At 36.0% G+C, this 21,254-nt stretch overlaps 1 protein-coding gene across 1 annotated transcript in view; it reads right to left on the reverse strand.

Annotated features, from left to right (window-relative positions):
• Window positions 1-1,286: 1,286 nt before the first annotated feature.
• The window catches only part of ZW10 (zw10 kinetochore protein), a 31,210-nt gene continuing 11,242 nt past the window's right edge, over window positions 1,287-21,254 (reverse strand). Inside the window, exons 8-16 of the mRNA XM_082342370.1 lie at window positions 15,777-15,940; window positions 14,687-14,869; window positions 11,656-11,894; window positions 9,530-9,601; window positions 7,280-7,449; window positions 6,308-6,438; window positions 5,597-5,728; window positions 4,597-4,799; window positions 1,287-1,889 (exon numbers count right to left, since the gene is read on the reverse strand). Of these exons, the coding sequence (XP_082198496.1) occupies window positions 1,769-1,889; window positions 4,597-4,799; window positions 5,597-5,728; window positions 6,308-6,438; window positions 7,280-7,449; window positions 9,530-9,601; window positions 11,656-11,894; window positions 14,687-14,869; window positions 15,777-15,940 (1,415 nt within the window). The 3' untranslated portion in view covers window positions 1,287-1,768. The remainder of the gene's footprint in view (window positions 1,890-4,596; window positions 4,800-5,596; window positions 5,729-6,307; window positions 6,439-7,279; window positions 7,450-9,529; window positions 9,602-11,655; window positions 11,895-14,686; window positions 14,870-15,776; window positions 15,941-21,254) is intronic.

A 21,254-nucleotide genomic window follows, 5' to 3' on the forward strand; every position in this document is an offset into this window, starting at 1 on the left:
CTCTGTGCTAACGGGGGAAGGGAAGGGGAGAGGAGTGTGCATTTCAGTTACGAGAGATCCCACCCCCCAACTGCTCTACCTGTCAAGCAACAGGAATAGCTTCTAGGAACAAAAGAAATCTGCTATGTGTGTCACAGTCCTGCAATGCATTTACTTCAGTTCTGTTCTTAGTTCCCCATCCTCTCAATTGCTGAAAAAAGAATGCTACCTGAAATGGTGTGGATCTTCAAAAACAGGTATTTTCTTCACCTGTGAAAATGGTCCCTTCCCCCTCTCAAGAGAGACAACTACTTTGTTCTCAAAAAAACTAAAGTTGGTTCAGGCAAGTCTTTTTTCTGTGCGTTCTCAGAGTAGGATATGCTGAGTATAGACAGATAGGTTGTCATTAACCACAGCTGAGTTCTCTTATAAAAAGAAACCAATCTTCTTTCTAATTCATTCTTCTATGACCCCTCAATAGGTAAAAGAAAAACTAAGCAGCCAGAATGTAGGGGCTGAGCTCGAACTAAGAACAAGAAGGTGAAGGCAGAATGTGTGCCAGGGATCAGGGGTTGGAGCCTAAGGAAGCAGGCCCACTGTACTGAAAATATGCTCCAGACAGCATCTCCTCCAAGGCACACAAAGATCCCACTCTTTACCCTCTTTTCACAAGTGGAATTCCACATTTCAGGGTGAAGAGAGACAATCCAGAGTCCTACAGAGAATAATTTTAATAGAATATAAACCTCCAATGGCTGCAAAGAGTTAAAAACACAGAAGGTTGAGCTGAAGGATTACCCACATCCACCAAATAAAAGATTAGGCTACCGAACCCAGACTTAGCATCTCATGGCACATACATACCCAAGGAACACTGCAATTTAAAACCTTTGCCATTTGATAAGGTACAGAAACAGTGGAATTTGAGAAGACAAAAAAAAAAAAAAAAAAATCCAACCAATAAAATAGAATTTAGTCCGGGAATTCCCTGGCAGTCCAGTGGTTAGGACTCCTTGCTTTCACTGCTGAGGGCCCGGGTTCAATCCCTGGTAGGAGAACTAAGATCCTGCAACCCACGTGGCTCAGCCAGAAAAAATATATAATTTAGTTGAAATAGCAAAAGGTGCCAAAAATTTATACTGAAAGAAATGTTAAATTATCAGATAGTGTCATGAAGAAAGACAGTAAGTCAGTGAGTCCTCTGTGAGGATCATAAATGTCGATAAAAAGAATGGCACAAAAGATAGGAAAACTTGATGGTCTCTTTTGTCAAAGTCCCCATGTTATTAAAGACACTCACCCTTAACTCTGAAAAGCATTATTTATTGGAAAGAAATATTGAAGGAAGTCTTCTTAATTCCTGCAAGACCAACTTATGGTTCCCTTGCCCTCCAAAATATATCTCCCATCTCTCACAAATTCTTTATCCTGACTCTTGGAATGACCTGGATTCCTTGATCCAAGGCCAGGGCTTATATTTTCAATGGATACAGTTCCCAGAGGGCCCTGGAAGCAACATGAAACAACGTCACCCTATAGTTTCTTATCAAGGGAGGGTGGCTAAAAAGACAACAAATTGAGGTGCTTAATTTGACATCTTATCCTAACATCCAGTTCTTCAACAAAACCTCATACAGGCCAGGAGGTAAGGCGTTCTTAGGTGAAATCAAACTTCCATGATATATCAGTTCACCAAAACCAACAGGTAATTCCAAGAAGTCTTTGAAGACTAATTACGCCAAGAAAGGAATCCACCTGCTCAAGACACAACTTTCTCAGGAAGATGGAGCTATTTAATCTTGGCAAGGGCAGCCGCTCTTCTTTCTGTGTTCTGGAACAAGGCACGAATTAAAGCTTTTACTTCACTGGAAGAGAACGCAGCAGCCAAGGGCCCTTTTCCATCTGCCCACCTGCAAAATGAAAAACACAATTTCTATTTCCTATTAAGTATAAGCCAGATTTTTAAATTGCGTACTTGATCCCAAAAGTGTATTTGCTTAAAATGGAAATAAAACAAATCCTGGCATTCTTCCCCTTCTTTACGAATCTACCAGTCAGTGCCTTTGACATCTTCTGCTTCTTGGCTGCATTTTGGTAACAGCATAGACAGACTAAGAGACCAAGTTAGGAAGATAAAACTGTTCTCCCTCATTCTATACTCACTAAGCCCGTTTGAACTTGACAATTATGACCACATCCTCACATGGTTATATAGAGTAATGGGATCTGTAACTACTTTAAAAAGTGAACCACAGGCAACACATTTTAACTGACAAAGGATAGGTATAAAAAATACATATGAAATCACAAACAACCCCGTAGAATAAAGGGTAAAAAATATGAATAGCTCAGAGATACAGAGAACAAACCAGTGGTTACCAGTGGGGAGAGGGAAGCGGGGAGGGGGAATTTAGAGGTAGGGGACTAAGAGGTACAAATTATTGTGTATAAAATAAGCCTCAAGGCTATATTGTACAACATAGGAAATATAGCCAATAATAACTATAAAGAGAGTACAACCTTTAAAAATTGTGAATCACTATATTGTATACCTGTAACCTAATAATACTGTGCATCAACTATACTTCAAAAAAAAAAAAACCACACACAGAGTCCCAATATAAAAAAAATATAAACAGGCATTTTACAATAGAAGAAAAATGATCACTAAAAAGATTCTCAATGTCATTAGAATTTAGGGAAATATAAATTAAAATGACAATGAGCTACCATTTCATAGCAACTAGACTAGCAAAAATTTTTAAGTCTGATAATACCAAATACTGGTGAAAATGTGAAGCAACAGGATAAACCATGAAATATGCATCTGTAAAATAAATAAGTCATGGGCAGGGATGTAACATACACATGAGGAATATAGTCAATAATACTGTAACAACTTTGGTGATGGATGGTAACTGATCTTACTGCTGTGATCGTTTCATAATGTATAAAAATATCAAATCACTATGTTGTACACCTGAAACTAATATAATATTGTATGTTAATTATAACTCAGTTTTTTAAAAAAACTATGAAATATTTATATAATGGAATATGATACAGCAGTGAAAATGAACTACAGCTACAGATACCTTCACGAAAGAATTTTCTGAACAAAAGAAGCAAGTTATAGAAGACTCCATTTAGGGATATGTGCAAATGTGGTAAAACTATAAAGAAAAGCAAGGAGATAAATAACACAAAATTCAAGATAGTGGTTACCCCTCTGGTGAGGACGATTTGGAAAAGGGTACATAAGGGTCTTCAAAGGTAGTGGTAATATTTTTCTTAAGCTGAGTAATAGGTACATGAACATTTATTTCACTTTTTTTTTTAAACTGTGAATATATGTTATATATACTGTACTCTTTCATATGTATATTTTATAATCTTTAAATGTTTAAACTACACAGCTGGAGATAGTTTCCTTGGTAAAAAAATTTTTCTCAATTAGTTATTATCCTTATATTTACTGAAATCTCTAGGAGGAAAAAAAATCTTCCTAGGCAGAAGAAAAGAAGCTGAGATATATCAGTATTGTAATTTTTCTCATAACAAAGAATTAACGATCATTCTTGGGCTGCAAGCGGGCCCTTTAACAGCAGAAAGAAAAATTCTTATCTGCTGCCCTCTGGAGTCTTACCTGAAGACATAACTCACTAAGGACTTGTAAATAACAAATGAATAAATCAAATTTTATACTAAATGTAGTCAGAGGTATTTTGATGTGATTTTTTTTTTCAAGCAAAAAATCTCATTTACCTTGTTTTAGAATGGATAATATTTGCTGGGAACAACTCAGACACATCTAGGACAACTAGTCTAATGTAATTGGGCATCTATAATAAACCAAGCCAAAGTAGATAGACAAGTAGTTATAGGGATGGATATGGACCTTAATGCCTATTCAGTGAGTTCCCTATACAAGGTATGCATGCTTGTTAAAAATATACCAAGACAATAATAAAAGCATCCAAGGATGTATAACTAGCCCACATCTATCCTGTTTTTGCACAGTATTAATGACCTTCACACACTCAGTATGATACGACATAGCATACAATTACAGAGCACAGCAACATTAACTGATGGTATTGAGAGAAAACATCATCTACTATATTTAAGAAAAGATGAATCCTTTCTACGTGTGTGGTGCTGAATCTCTAAAACTACTTTACTCCCTGCAGAAAAACTGCTGGTCAATCAAACAATGGTTTGATGCTGAATATTCTTACAGATAAGTCACTTCTCTGTTAACATATCAAAGCCAATCTTAAAATGCATCCACTGTTGATTAAAATGGGCAAGAATTTCCATCCAGGTGTCAGATGGCTGTACTCCTTGTAAGTGCAAGAAGTACAAGATCATACATACAGCATGACAAAACAACATGCTCAAGACCAAAATAATAGAAACAAGAAGTCTTTACGTTATCAAAAGTGGTCACGAGATCCACACTATGATAGACCATGCAAAGGCCCCACCGACTGCTACTCAATATGAAACTTTCCTGAGTAATATTAAGAAACAGAGAGAAGCACTGCTCTTAATGGCACTAATACTCTTTTATAGCTGTGAAGAGATATATAAATCCTATAGAAGGATTTTACCCACCGATCCCCAATTTCTTGCAGGCTGGCTTGTAACATTATCATCAATTCTTTGAATGGCATCCATTTTGGCACGTAGACCGGAACCTCTTCTTGATATTTCTTGTTCTTGTTTTCTTCAGACAGAGGTGCAAATACTTGAGGTCCTTCATCCATCACTGTTTTGCATAAGGAATACAATCTATCACCATCTTCAGTAGAGATGTCCTGATTTTGCACAAAGGGAACACAACAGAACAGAATTGGGCCAGCTTAGTAGTAAGTAAAAAGCACATCTTTGGTGTATACTATTCAGGGGGTCAGCCACAGCAAGATGTTTTCCAACCAATTTAGCACGACTTACTAGACACTAGATTTCATCAGTTCTGACAATACTCCTAAAGCTAGAATGACACAAAATATGTTTCAACAGATTGTCGGTAATTTAGTTTGCCTGCATGAAAAAATCCATTTCTCCAACAGAATGTGGTGCAGTTTGCTGCAAAGCAGGGATTGTTATCACAAGGGTTTAGCCAGTCTATACTTTAGAGGTATCAGCTGGCAGAGTCCAGGCAACTTTCCCGTAGGATCACACATATAGTCCCAACCTCACCAGTGTGTTGGTAACGTGGTACCTGCACAAGGCTGCATTTCACTTTACTAAATTAAATTATTTAGTTCACGTACATGTTAAGTATATATGACTTCATACTTTACATTTTGGGAGCACTGCCCCATTTCCAACCTCCTCATTCATAATTTACACAGATGCTAGATGGAGAAGCAGCGTAATCCTACTTTCTCATATAGGTATGAAAGAGAGAGATTAGCAAGTCTCCAGCAAAACAGAATTAAGATAAAAGTGAAAAAAATAACAGTATAATGAGTTAGACATGAAACATGAACAATTTCTTCCACCATCTGTGTTGACTAAAAATGAGACTTCAACATCACTTCCTTAGGAAAGTGACAATCTGGAACAAGAACTGCATCTCAAGTCTGGTGAGACATCTAATGGCCCTTACCTCTAGGGCAGTGATTCTGCCAATGATCTCAGAAATTGTTGTACTGAGTAAAGTCCCCATGGCCTTGCAATATATGTTCACTGGCAGGACATCCTGCCACACAATTCCAAGTCTCTTTAGTTGGTGCAGTACCTGTCAGAAGAATACAGATATTTACATGGAAGAGAGATTGTTACAACTCACATTTTTCTACATTTACATTTATTGTGTGCGTGCTTGTGTGTGTGTGTGTGTGTGTGTGTGTGTGTATGGGAGAAGAGGTGTTATATCACGGTGAGGTGAAGTAATCAGGAACATGTGCTTCTTGAATATTTCACCCTAGTGATATCTCTGCTAGATGAAAAACTGACTTATTCTGAGGATGGGAAAGCTAGTAAAAAGATAAGTCACTTAGGAGAGAGAGGCATTTTTCTAAGATGAAAGCTAGTATTTCAAATTTCCCAAACCTAAGTTCATGGGTTAAATACTTGCTATGACAGACTTATTATTCCCATCACTAGTGGCTTGATGGGAAGATAGCTTCCTGTTGACTTGGTGGGGTAGGGGAAGGGAAAGATCGTAAACAAGACTGTAAAAGGTAGCCACATTTTCCAATGGGAGTTCTGGGGAATGAACTGAGCTACCTGTTACATACTCTTTGCTGCTTAAAAAACAAGGTGGGGAGCATCTAAAGAAAGAGTACAAATTCCAGAGGGAACAACAGCCTCCCACCTGTCGGACTGCTTTACTTGCTGCAGAATAATTGTCCTCATCGTCCATGTTTGAAAAGTTTCTAGCACTTGATAATCTTTCCAGAAGTTCTCCTTTCTGTGCCCGCATTTGGGCCAAAAAACACTCTGTCCCTATAATAAGAAAAGAGAATAAAGAATTCTAAAAGTTGTTCAATTACACAGTGCAAAACCAGGGTGGAAGAGGAGAGACAAGCATGAACCAAATATCTGATTTTGCCTATTTGAAAACAACTGCTTGTTAGATAACATCATAAGGTTGTCCTAAGGTTACTAGAAACATCACTTCTAATATATTAGCCAGTCCCTCCAAGCCCACCCTCAGGATAGTAAGTCTTTTCCAACAGTTCGTCCAGAGTCAGATAAGAAAAACTGCTTATACAGCAGAAGTAACTGCTTTTTTTCTGATATATCTACACCACCTAAGGGAAAAGTCAGGAATTGAAAAGCTAAGTAAATCATATAGATTCTCTGCTTTTCTTAGGCTATCATTACTGACTTACCCCACATTTCATTTCTTTTGATTTTTAATAATCAGAAGTAAAGCTAAGGGAGGTAGAAGAGAAGGGAGCTAGTTTGAGGTTTTGCAAAAGAATAAGCACTGTCATTAGTGAGCTCTTACCAACAATGCTAACAGAATTGTCACACTACATCTTAGTATGTGTCACTCTACTGACATAACTCTGATTTGGTGAATTCACTGCACACCAGCAATGCAGTCTGGAACACTAATGTACCATGAAATCACGTCATGAAAAAGTAATGCTTTCAAAAGACTGCATTCACTTTATAAAACTAAATAACCGGGAACACCTGCAAATTAAATGCCCTCCCACTTTCCAATACAGCTCAGGACCACCACCTAACTTCTAACTGCTGCATTCATAAATTACAAAGATACTAGTCTGATAAGCTGCATTATCAATATGATTCCTAAATTTAATGTATCAGTTACCAAGTCTCCTGAAGCCAGGTACAAGATCCACAAAAGTAGTAGTGCCATCACACAGAATGGGGGCAAGACGTAATCTGAACTGATGCCCGAGGGTCAGCAAGTGGTGAGCAATATACACACAGTTGTTATGGTGAATGGCAGCCAACTGGGGCAGTTTTTGAAGGTTCTCCCTAGGTCAGGAGGAAGAGTAGGAAAAGAAAGAAATCTCCTGTTATTGAAGTTGGGGTTGATGAAAAGTTACTCTTTTAATGTATTTCTAGGTGTTAATCATTGTCTACTGTATAAATGCTGTACATAACAAGGCATAACCTCATCACTCCCACTCCCACTCAGTCACTGAGGTTGTTCTGCCTGCATGGGACCTTATCCTTTAAAACTATCCTAGTGATTAACAAAAAAGAACATGGGAATCAAGATGTTTACCTGTGTCAACTCTTTATACTAGAAACCTGGCATAGCTGTACATCATAATTCCCTTGAAATCTAACACTGATAAGTCTGTGGAAATACAGGTTTGCTTCCCCTTTCTCCAAATTCCCATTTCATTTGTGTAATGAAGCACTCAACTATTTTCTAATTCACTAGTTTTCAAAGCTGGCTACAGATTAGGGTCACCTGAGAAATTTTAATATCGAGACGCTTAGACTTCACCCCAAACAAATTAAATCACAACCTCTGAGTGAAGCCAGGGCATTTATATGTTTTAAAATCTTCCCATGTGATTTTAAATTTTCATAGAAGATTGAAAATCACTGCTCTAATTCTTCTGCACATATTAGTCTACCTACCCAGCTTGGGAAGAGATCTTGTCTTATACCTCTGCTACATATCCACTAGCAGTCATTCAATTAATACTTCCTAGTTTGCTGATTCAATGTCAGGCTAGAATATACAAAACTGGAAACTAACAATCTAAGACAGTTGTCCTCACTTTGGGCTACACATCAGAATCATCGTAGGGCTTTAAAAAAGAGAGATGTGTTGAATCTTAAACCATACCTATAAATCAAAATCTCTAGGGGTAGGGCCTAAGCAAATATATATTCTTAAAGGTCCATAAAAGACTCTAAAATACTGCCACAGCTGCGAACTCTAATCTAGAATGGCGGTTCTCAAAGTGTGGTCCCCTGACAAACAACATCAGCATCACATGGAAATTTGTTAAAAATTCTAGGCTTTACCCCAGCCCTACTGATCAGACACCTCAGGCATGGGATCCAGCAGTCTGTAGTTTAACAAGGTTTCCTGGTGATTCTGACACACACTGAGGTTTATAAACCACTGGTCTAGCATAAAGTTCCCAGATCATACAATGGGGAAAAAGAGGGAAATCTAACTCCACACCAGTGTGAAAAATGTTTCTAAGCATGAAAACCCCTAAGCCAACTGTGTCTGAATCCCCAAGGACGTGGCTATTAGCTGACCCGAAGATGTTTTTTTTCCTTTACCTAAGTAGATAGTGAAATAAAAGTTTTAAGCCACAGCAAAGAGAATACAAATAAAAATAATGTTTACAATAAATAAGCTGTCTTTTAGAACAAAAACAATAACTGGTCCTACTTAAAAACATCTCAATTGTTCAAAAATCTGAACTAAAAAATACTACAAACAATAAACTGATTTTTTTCTTTGAAACCAGAGTCCTTGACTAAGGAATAGCTTTGTTGACATATTATTTAAAACATTTGTAAAAGTTATCCAAAACACTTAATTTGGATAACAGAGAGAACTCCTGGAGGCTTAAAGTTATGAGTAACTTCTCAGATTAATGTTAAGAGAAACCTTAAAAAACCAAGACATTAGGTAAATACAGCTTAAGATTGCTAAGAGCGGCTGATCGACAGTTAAATAGCAATCTCTTGTGGTATTAAGTCTGCAAAGCTATGAATGCCAAAGGAAAATGTGGGATGTTTACTGGATAGCAATATGGAGTGATGGATGACCTTTTTGTTTTGTAACCAAATAAAGTGAGGCAGTTCTGCAAGTACCTACCATCAGTAACAGGGTAAAGTCCTTTTGAGTCTTTAAATCTGTGTCACCTACTATACCGCAAGATTATAGTACCCTTATTAATTTATTAATAAATGACCAATGTCCTTTAAACATGTAATGTAAATGTTTAGTGCATTTTATTGTGAATTTTAGTAACCAATTATCTTTGGTGGGAATATAAAATTACTGGTTTTAACCTGACTCACAAACATTTTTGACCTACAATATTACACAGAAGTCAGACACAGTGGCACATACCTGTGATATGTTGGTACAACATCATGGAACAAATGGAAGATATTCCTCACTGAGTAGAAAAGTTGAACAGCACTAAAAGGAAAACACAGTTTCAACAGAAATGCATAAGGATATATTGGCAATGAGAAAAAAAATTCAAACTCAGTGCACCTGCAGTGAGAGTCAGCAGCTAAAACTACAGCTGGAGAGAACAGCTGCCTTGGTCACTGCTGAGAACACCATTCCTCTAGATGGCATAGATTCTCAGCCAGTATTCACTAACTACACTGCAGGTCTAAAAACCTGGACCCATTAATAATATTAAGAATAGCAGCATTCAACCCAAAGCCTCTTTTCCATTTATCAATTTGTGTTCTGCCAGTACCCAGAGTATCCCTTCAGTAACAAATGGAGCTAAGCCTCGAGCAAATGTCACCTACTCACTGACACACTCTGCAAAGGGCAAGGTATCAATAAAGGCACTCACTGGTGCTGTCGGAACCAGTTTGCCTTTCAGCCTCCACCTTCCCTCCTTCTCACCCCAATGCAAGGAGATGAATCAACATTTCTAGGATAGAATCCAACCTCAAGTTTTCTTGCCCTTTAAATCTGGTCTTAGAACACCTAAAGATTATTATTAAAAAGCACTTAGGAAGAGCTAATATAAGGTTTGTGTAGCTTACTTCTACATAAGAATATCTTAAACTATGTACCTTGAATACATCACAGGAATTCCACAAATAATTTTTAAAAATTAGTCATGGTCACTATACCCCAAAACACTGTTATAACTTGATTACTATGATACCTGACTAAATTATTTCATGTTATTTTTGTTGCATGTGTTGCTGTTTGAAGTTTGATAATAGGAAAACTGAGTTGTTATAATGTAGTTGTGTTTTTGTTTATCCTGTTAAAACTATTTTTTTGGTGGGAAGAATGTCCATAGACATTCAGTATACAAAAATATTGTTTGATATTCTCTTAGGAAAAATTGCCTTGCATCCCTAACTTCTGGTCTGGTACATTTCAAGTGAATGCCATGTAATGAAATAGTCACTCCTATATTATTCTGCCAAAGGAGTGCATAATTCCTTTTACATGTATTTTTCTTCCTACTTAGATTTAAAACTGGATGGACTTGTGAATATAATGATTCATTAAAGTCATGGAAGTATCTTAGTGAACATGTTCTTTCTAGAGCAGAATGAAATAAAGGGGTTAGTTTGTACATGGAGATAAAAACTGAAACTCCAGAAGCCCATCGGAAGACGCAATTTAAGTCAAGCCCTAATTGAAACTGCTTTCTACTATGAGGATGAAAAGTAAAAATACTACTACACACAGATCCAAACTAAAGAGGCTTTTGTAAATCTGCTCTATAATCAACTTGGGCTACTGGCTACCATTTTCTCCTCAATTTATAAAGTTTAGGAGTAGGGGAAGAGCCTACTAAACAAAAAGAGATTCAGTACAAATGTGCAAGTATATGGATTGAGTTTGGGTACCCTGAATACAATATTGATTAGAAGAAATCTTCTTGAAAGGGAGAAATCAGAACTTTGGTGCATTCCATTCTTCTCCTTCTACCTTTGGCTGCCCAACAAACTATTATTGCTTTAAAATTAACATTTAAAATGTAAATTAATTAGGGCCTAGATTTCAAAAGGTAAAATGAACGTCAAGCTAAAGGGCCAGAGCATGCTGAAACAGATGGTACAACTATCACTAAGACCACCATCACCAATACTGATAAACATCTGAGTATTAATTATTTCCCAGGTAGCATTCTAAGTTCTTCACAAGCACTTTCTCATGTAATATCATTGAAGTCAAATAAAGTTAAAGTAAACAAAAATTAAAGAGCTTTTTGTTAAAAAGTGATTAACAATTTTTAATGTCAAACCCATTTGTCCATCCATACAATGCTTTTATTTCTCATACCTTGTTGTAAGATTATATGTTATTATAAATAAAAGTTAATTATCAATACATACCCGTGTACTATACTTTTCTCTAGGGAAAAAAATATTAACTAATAAGATAAGAAAACCCAAAGAATTCCAGTTAATTTTCTTAATAAATGTCTAGTTTAGATATACATTTAACCAAGTCATTGACATTTTCAGAGGACTCAGAACTCGTACCATTGATCACTGCTAGTTGTTGCCTCCAGTAAAGTCTGATAGGCGAGTTCCATTAATTTCTTCACAGATTCACTGATGCGGCATGTGGGCAAAGAAAAGGAATGTTGGTCCAACGTATTTTCAGGCTCTAAATTCATCACTTCGTTGTACTGAGTTGTGGACACTTTCTGTACTTGTAGCTTGTCATCCTCAGCAGGACTAGGTAAATCTGGCACACTTATCTTAGAAGCAGGAGTAATCTAAGAGTCAAATACAGAAACAAAGAAAATGCATTGTCCTTAGAATAATCCAAATGCAAGCATACAGTGAGGAATAAGATACCAGTTGCTTCCATGATGATTAAGCTGTGGATCTACAGAATAATTAAAAGATTTGAGTAAACATGGCAGTACTTTAATGACTACTCAATCTTGGGTGAAAGCACGTCATAAGAAATAAGCAATCCCTTTACTGTGCCATTCTTTTAGTTCTTCTGTGCACTCTCACTCTTGGTGGAAACAGCAAAGCTGTGAAACTGGCCCAAGACTTCAGGTAGATGAAAGGACCTTCAAAAATCTTCTTTCTCAGATTAGACTATTAGATTAACACACACCAGTATGACTTGTGTTCCACTGTCATTAAACAAATTATTTCCCACCAGAAACATGTGTTGGCTTACTCAAAGAAACAACACATTCAGGCTAGCTTATACTGCTCTTAAAAACAAAATTCCAAACAAAAACCAAAAAAGCTTCCCTAACATTTATACAGAATGAAAATACCCAGACTTCGTCAAGACTAAAGGAAAGAACACTAGGCTTCTAGCTTGAAAACATCAGTGATATTTTCTACCCTAACTTTTAACAAAGTCATTTAACCTCTCTTGACCTCAATTTTCTCACTGTAATATGAAGAAACTGCACTACAATAATGGTTTTCAAACCTTGCTTCTCAAAGACGCCTCAGGGGCCAATAAAAGGAGAGATTAAGCAGGTGGAAGCAGCAGGTTCCTACTGCAAGAAGAGCAACTCTGCTCTGCACATACTGGACCTCTATGGAAAATTTCTGACAGAATAAGTCTAATATTAGACTAATTATTAGTCTAATTCCAAGTCTAATTAACTTATTAATTAGTTAATAATTACTATTAGACTAACTATTAGTCTAATTCCAAGTCTAATAAAAATGTTTAAGTCATCAGACTTGCCATCTGTAAAATGGTATAATAATGTCTACTTCATAGGTCTGTTATGACATTTAAATGAGAATACAAACATCACAACTGGGAGAGGTGCTACTGGCATCTAGTGGGTAGAGATTAGGGATGTTACTAAACATCCTACAGGACAGGCCCCCAGAGCAAAGAATTATCTGGCCGCAAATGTCAACAGTGGCACTGCTGAGAAACTCTGATCTAGGGGAAGCTACATCATTAGGATTTGGGTACTTGGGGGGAAAATACAGTCTTATAAAATGTCAGAACTAGTTGAATAGGGAGCTCAGAGATTATCTAGTTCAATTCTGTCATATTACAGAAGAGGAAAATGAGGTCCAACAAGGTTAAAAGATTTAGCCCAGAGTCACAAAGTGATCTAGTAACAATCCTATTTATAACAAGGAGTTGTAACAGAGTTAATGGGATATATATTAATTCATTTACCAAATATTTACTAAGTACATAGTAGTATGCACCAGGTATTTTCTTGATGCTACAGATACAACAGTAAACAAAACAGTAAAGAACAAAACAAACAGGGAAAAAAAAACAACCAACCCTGCCCTCATAGAGCTTCTTTTCTAGTGGGGGAAAACAATAAATAATTCATATAGAATATTTACTGATAATAAGTGATATGAAGAAAAATAAAGCAAGGAAAGAGTACAGGAAATAGTGGGAGGTCACAATCTTAAAAGAGTGGTCAGGAAAGGGAGGAAGTCTGTGGTAATATTCCAAGCAGAGGGAAGAAGAGGTTCAAAAGTTCTGCAGCCGAGTCGGCCTGGCAAATGAGCAGAGTGACTGAAGAGGAATGCAATAGGAGATGGAGTCAGAGAGGCAAAAAGGGGACAGTTCACAGGAGGCCGTGCAGGCCACTGCAAGGCTACTGGGTCTTTCTCTGAATGAGATGGGAAGCCACTGGATTCTGTGCACAAGAGTGACATAAGTGATATTCATGTGAAAAAAACCTGCAGCCCAGTTCCCGGTACTGAGTGCATTTCGGCTCCCTTAACAACCCAAGATTACATCAAAATGTGTTAATATCTGTGCACCTCAAATGGCTAATTTAATATTTTACTGAAGTGGACACTATAACAGGGTACCTACCCCCAGGAAAGTGGGGGATGACAGAAAGGACAGAGGGAGGAAGAGTGCGGTCCTCTCAGCGATAACAGATAAATGGCTGAGGAATTTTCTATTAAGGGATTACTTTAGTGTAGGTCTTCTTTTAATCTAAGTAACACCTTACATTTGTCAAATATTATTTTATATATGTAAGATGTTAAAAAAAATACACAGAATTACCTAAGGTCAAAGGAGTAAATTACCCTCAACGCAAATTAACTTGTCCACGGATTTTACAGATAATTGTTTATACCATACAAAGAGCACATCTTTTTGTTTGTTTTTATTAACTTCAAAACTAGCACCTCTATTAGCCTAACCGATAAAGTCAACATTTCACAACAGGATATAATCTCTGGATATAACAATACCTGTCACGAAATTGTATACTAAAAAGTCAAGTGATAAAGTTGAGAAAACTCTATAGGTTGATATACTCTCTGATTTCAGCAACAGTAATCTATTACATTCACGTAGACTTTTTTAATTTATACAATGCTTTTATGTGCATTATCTCATCTGGACCCCACAATACCCTATAAAAGAGGTAGGAATTAGGGCCCCTTTAAAGATGAGAAAACTAATGTTTAAGAAGATTAATAACTCGCCTCAATGAGCTCAGCAACGGTCAGTGCTCTTCCACTCTACCATAATCATCTCAAAAATGAGCTGCTTCCTAATACAAGGTAACACCCTGTAACCCCCCAATACCTTCACAGTGTTGTGAATCTCAGAGGTCATTAGGTTTCTAGCTGCCACAATCACATCCTGACACTTCTTGTTAGCAAAATGAGAATTGATGTTACGGGCATATTTCAGCAAATCAGTAGTGCTTCCTTTTAAAAAACTCATCTCCTTTAAGGCATTTTCAAATTCTTCAGTGGACTGTATGATCTGAGAAAGAAACGCAAGAGAAAAAAAAGGAAAAGAATCAAATACATATGTTCCTTTCCAATACTAAAATTTCAAATCCAATGTATGGGAAAGAACAAGGACCAGCTGGTCATTTAAGTTTTAGAAAAGACCATCAATTACTAGGTATAAAAATATTATTCATTTTTTCTAGCCTTAAATTCATTAGGAAGAGCATCTTCATTAGAAGTTTTGGACTCTGCTTAGTAAAGGTGCAAACATTTTAAAATAAATAGACAGAAGGTCCCCCCTTATCCTCGGCTTCAGTTACCCACAGTCAACCATGGTCTGAAAATATTAAATGGAAAATTCCAGAAACAAACAATTCCTAAGTGTTAAACTGTGTGCTGTTCTGAGTAGCATGATGAAATATCACGCCGTCCTGCTCTGTCTTGCCCAGGATATGAATCATCCTTTTGTCCAGCATATCCATGCTATATACACTACCTGCCCATTAGTATAGGAAAAAACATAGTACATATGTGGTTCAGTACTATCCACAGGTTCAGGCCTTCGCTGGGGGAACTGGAACGTAGCCCCAGAGATAAAGGGGGACTATTGTGCTTATTGTAGTGTTTGAGCAAACACTAAAAAGAAGCCAAAAAGTAGTGTCACATAGTAGCTACTATAGCTGACACAAATAGAAAAACAATTGTTTTTCAAAAGTATCTTACTAAAGAAAACGTACTTAATAACAAAACGTACTTCCCCACCCAATCAAAAGGTAGGAAGCCAGAAGAGACATGAAGTCAGAGGGAATTTGCCTCCACACTTCATGAATAATTTTCTTAAAGATGTCACTAAAGAACAAAAGATCTCCAGAGTAAACAAATGACACCAACAGGAACCTATGGTCTCTTCAAACCTTCTGTGACACCTCTGCTCTTACCTCTTCATACTGCTGTAACTTGCTGCTATTTGTTGGGATAGAATAAACCAAACAATTTTTAATGAGGCACTCGGACAAGTCCTCCCAGATCATGTCACCAAGCATCTCAGCCAATATGATCTTAGATGTTTCTTCATTTTCTACATCAGCATCAAGACGCAAATCTGAATTCAAAAGAAAAAGTTTTAAACAAGAAACTATTCACAGTCTGGACATATTCTCAAATTCCCTAGTTTTCTAGAATTCTTTAATTTTAAGATGACAGGGAAGAAAACAGCACGAATAATTCTATAGCTATCTCAACTGACTACATGGGAAAAGCATGACACACAATTATTATTTTATTTTCACTGCTCAAATGAATCATCTGCACTGTATGACTGCCTGTTCTCTATAACAATAAGGTATTAAGCCATCTACATTATAATCGTCTACTGCTAATCTACAGATCTGATTATATGAAGCACTCAGAAGTTCTGCATACCAAGTTGAAACTAGTTTAGAATAAAGTCCAAGTTCTCCAATAATAAATATCCTTTTTTCATCTCTGCAAAGGATCTGAGTGTTTATCCTAAGTAAAATATCAATAAACACCTTACATTATAGCGTAATATCTAGCCTACCAAACAGAATACTTCGGTATCTCTTCCACGGTATATTTTATGGTGGCTTTTTCTAACACATTTTGAGGGAGCTATATTTAGAATATACCATTATTTAACTAAACAATATATAAGAACCTTAAAAGAAAGTGACCATATTACCTCAGAGCCTTGAGATGTCTTACAATAGCTGAAGTCTAGGCCTGCACTGTCCAATATGAGAGCAAACAGCCACATTCTGCTACTGAGCACTTGAAATGGGGCTGGTGTGACTGACGAACTCAATTTTTTTTTCATTTTAAGCAATTTCAAATTAAGTTTAAAAATGGAAGCAAGGGTGTGTGGTTATAATGGGTAGCACAAGGGAGCCTTGTGGTGATAGAACAGTTCCATATCTTGATTGTGGTGGTAGTTACATGAATCTACACATGTAATAAAATTGCACAGAACTATTCACACACACAAATGAGTGCAAGTAAAACTGGAGAGATCTGAATAAGCTCTGTGAATCATACCAAAGTCCATTTCCTGGTTCTGATACTATACTATGGTTACACAAGATGCTAACATTGGGGAAAACCGGGTGAAGAGTATATGGGACCTCTGTACGTTTTTTGAATTAAAATTTTAAACTAAAAAAAAAAAAGAGGAAGTAGCGTAAAATACTTTTCTGTTAAACACAATTTTGTTGCTTTGAAAAGACTATGTCTCACTTTAACCATCGCATCATGTAAGCTGTTACGTGTACTGTAGTGCTCACATCAGGCATGTGTATCACTTCTAGTATTTCATATAAACACACCTTCGATGCAGTCAGTGTAAACAGATTCATCCCACTCGAATGACTTTGTTTTCCTATGCACCAGTGTAACATTGTAATGCATTTATTTGAATATTTTGCACATACAGCACAGGTTACAGTGATACCTATAATAAACTGAAAACGGTAGTAAAATTGAAATGCTTATTATTTTCACTATGATATATTTTTCTAGCTTAAGAGAATGACTATAAACAAACTTTGAAATTTAAAACTAAGGTACACTATTGATGCAGAATCAAGTGAAGGTGCAGAAGCTAGAAGAACTGTAGAACAGTAAAGGAAAATAGAGACTGGAAGAAAATATGCCACACATTTTACAATAAATGGCAGCTGCAGCTTGCTAAAACAGAGCAAAACAAAACTTTTCTTGCTGTGCAAAAAAATTTTTAAGATGATAAAGCAGACAATATTAAGAGAAATTTCAACAAATACATTAGGAATTTGTCAAGTTTCCTCTCAAAAAAGAATTGACAAAATTAGTCACCTGAAATCACAATTAAATGTCCAGCCAAAAATGTGATTTTAAGGGGATCTGAGCTTGTAAATTTAGCTAGCAAGAAAATGACTTGGTAAAATCATTCCATACATTTTTCTCTGTGTGTACATTTTGGTAGCAAATTTATGCTGGTTTTTAAAAAATTAATTAGGGCATTTATCCATCTTTTTCTATTGACCAAAAGAGATTGATTATCTAAGGGATTATCTGTAATTTGAAGAGTACCTAGAATGTAGCCATAAACCGTATGTGCCTGACGGTGGCCTTTTTAGTGGAAAATCTTTAACAACCTTTCAAATTTCTTCTACAACTACTTGTATGTTCAGAGTCTCTATTTCTTGGTAAATTTTAGTAATGTATACTTTCTAGAAAATCATTCATGGCAAAAGCAAAATATGCTTGTTGTGACAAAGCCAACACCACTGAAGTTTATAAAGAAAAAGCCTAATTTTTCCTCTCCACACCCACAAGCTTCTCTCTCTCTCTCTGCGTCCAAGTAACCAGAGTTAAGAGTTTGGTTTGTATTCTTCCTCCCTTACATTAATAACACACACACGCACACATGCACGCACGCACGCAGACACATGATATAGACTAAACTGTGTCCCCCACAATTCATATGTTGAAGCCCTAGTCCCAGTGTGACTGCACTCGGAGACAGGGCTCGCCTTTAAATAGGTCATAACGGTGGAGCCCTAATCCACCATGACTAGTGTCCTTTTAAGAAAAGGAGAGACCCCAGGGATGAGCATACAGAGAGGAAAGGCCATGTAAGGACAGTAAGAAGGCTATCTGCAAGGCAAGGAGACGGGGCTCAGGAGAAACCAAATCTACTAACACCTTGGTCTTGGACTTCCAGCCTCCAAAACTGTGAGAGAATAAATTTCTATTGTTTAAGCCACACAGCCTCTGGAATTTTGTTATGGAAGCCCTAGCAAACTAATATAACATTCATATAAGGGGCTACTTCCTTTTTTATAAAATGGGTTCATGCCATAGATTTTACACGTAACTGTTTTATCCCTTAAAAATAGATCGTGGCCATCTCTGAGGTCACTATATCTAGCTCCACTTCATTTCTTTTCAATAGCCGCACCATTCTTCAAATGATGCACATTCCAGTATGCAAGTATATACAGTACTCATACATGCAAACATATACACTGTTGATATCACAAAGTAAGGAATTAAAAAGTGGGATACCTGGGTCAAAGCGATGTATATTTTAGCATAACTATAGAGCTGCAGATTACTTTCTAAAACACTCACAAAAGCGATGAAGGAGACTACCTTTCCATTTTCTTACCGAAAGTGTCTTACACAGATCTTCGAATTCTGTCAACCCTAGGGGTGGACAGTTCTACTTTGATGGTGTGATTTCCATTCCACTATTAGGGAGATTAAGCAAAACATATTTTTATGTTTATTAACAACTTGCACCTTTTCTTCCATAAACTGCCTATTCATATTTTTTTACCCTTTTTCTGTTATTATGTTCTCTTTTTCTTTGGAAAAAAATCTCTATATTAGCTCCTTGTCTGCCAATGTACGGCAAATATTTTCTCCCAGTATAATATTATCTTTTGACTTTGTTTATGGCATTGTTTACCATACAGAATTTAACATTTATATGTAGTCAAATTTATCAATCATTTCCTTTATGCATTCTGAGCTTCCTGAGAATATTCAAGTCTTCTTGTAAATTTTCTTCTAACATTTTTATTGTTTTACCTTTTGCATATAGGGATTTAATTTATCTGGAATGTATCTCTGTATGAAGTACGAAGCAGGAATCTAACTTTGTCTTATTCCATATAGCCAATTTTGCTAGCACCATTATTTAATAAACTATCTGTCCCACTAAACTGAAAATGTGACTTTGATCAAATGGTAAATTCTCATTTATTCTTGGCTCTACTTCTGGATGCTTTTTCATTCCACTGATCTTCTTATGTCAAGAACATAGTTTTAATTATAAAATTCTCCAACTAGTGTTTTGCAAATCTTTATTAGCAAGTCTCATAAATATATTTTTTGATGTAAGCTCTAGAGTAATTAATTTGTCCAGTTGGAAAAATATATAACAAGAATCTGATTGGGAATGTATTAAATTTATACATTGTTTTGGAATGAGTTGACAATTTTTTGAGACTGTCTTCTAATCCACGATAGCCTCCCCTTACTTTACGCCCTCCATAAGTTTTATGCTTTCCTTTACATGTATTCTTCCCATTCTTATTAAATTTATCTTTTAAGAACTTCATAGATTTTGTTGCCATTATAAATAAGATATCATTATATTTTATTTATAACTGATTGTTACTAGTTTGGAGAGAAACTGATTTCTATAGATTTATACTGTACCTAGACAACTTAGTAAATGTCTTACTAATTATGAAAGTTTTAGCAGTCTTTTGTTCTTTTAGGTATACAATTACATCATTTACAAGTAAAGATAAATTCTTCTCCCTATTTTAATATTCATACTTATTTTCTCTTCTTTGTATCAGCCATGACCCCTAAAACAATGTTAACAAATATTAATAATAATGTGCATTCCTGACTTAAAACTGATTTTAATGGAAATAAAGTTTTTAATCCTTTAATAGATGCTTGTTGCTGGCTTTTTAGAAGCAATTAGCTTCAAAATTAATTACTTTAAAAAAATCAGTAAAGTATAACATAATTATGCAAAGTGGTCTATTATACAGCTGTATAATTTACTTCATCATTTCCCTATTCTTCAAGATTTTATGACTTTCCAGTATTTCAATATTATAAGTAACATTATGATGAACATCCTTACACATAAATGGTTTTATATATTTAAGATTATTTCTTCAAGGCAGACTCCTAGAAGTTGAAACCTTGGTTTAAAGGATATAAACATTTTAAGGCTTTTTATATATTTTGCCAAATTATTTCCAAAAGAATTTTTTTTCTCCTTTTTTAAAAGGTCCTTTGCTGTTGGTACAATGATGCTTAGTAATACAGAAAACTTGGGAGAAAAAAATACATATTTAAAAGATGAAAAGAGCATAAAACCAAAGACAAACATAAGACGAAAGGCAAAAATCTCTATGAAGTTTCAGAATAACTAAAATCCAAAGAAAGTAGAGGATTCCAAAAAGAACTAAGGCCACCAAATATGATCCTCAGGTTTTATTTAGGGCAAGAAGATGAAGGAAGGGAATACTGACTGAAAGATATTAAAGAGATTAGAAGAGCACCTAGCAACAGTGAGTTGTCTTCTCCTCTGAATATCCTAGGGCTAAGAAAACTGACAAATAAAACACTAAGTTGAATACTTAAATGGACCAACGTCAAACTGGAAAGAGGTTTCTACTGGAATTCCCCAGAGTGCCCTCTGATCTAGCCCTATCCTAGGTAACAGTACCATCACTGACTCAGATTAAACTGTAAGAAAACATGATTATCAATTATGCATTCGATATGAAGTAGAAAGGACAGTAAACACATTGTAAAATTTTATCAAGTAAAATTTAACAATGATTAATGTTAATGCCAAAAAATCAAGTACAAGATGGGAAAGCAGC

This window comes from Balaenoptera borealis (assembly GCF_965194805.1).
Source record: "Balaenoptera borealis genome assembly, chromosome: 11".
Taxonomy (NCBI): Eukaryota; Metazoa; Chordata; class Mammalia; order Artiodactyla; family Balaenopteridae; genus Balaenoptera; species Balaenoptera borealis.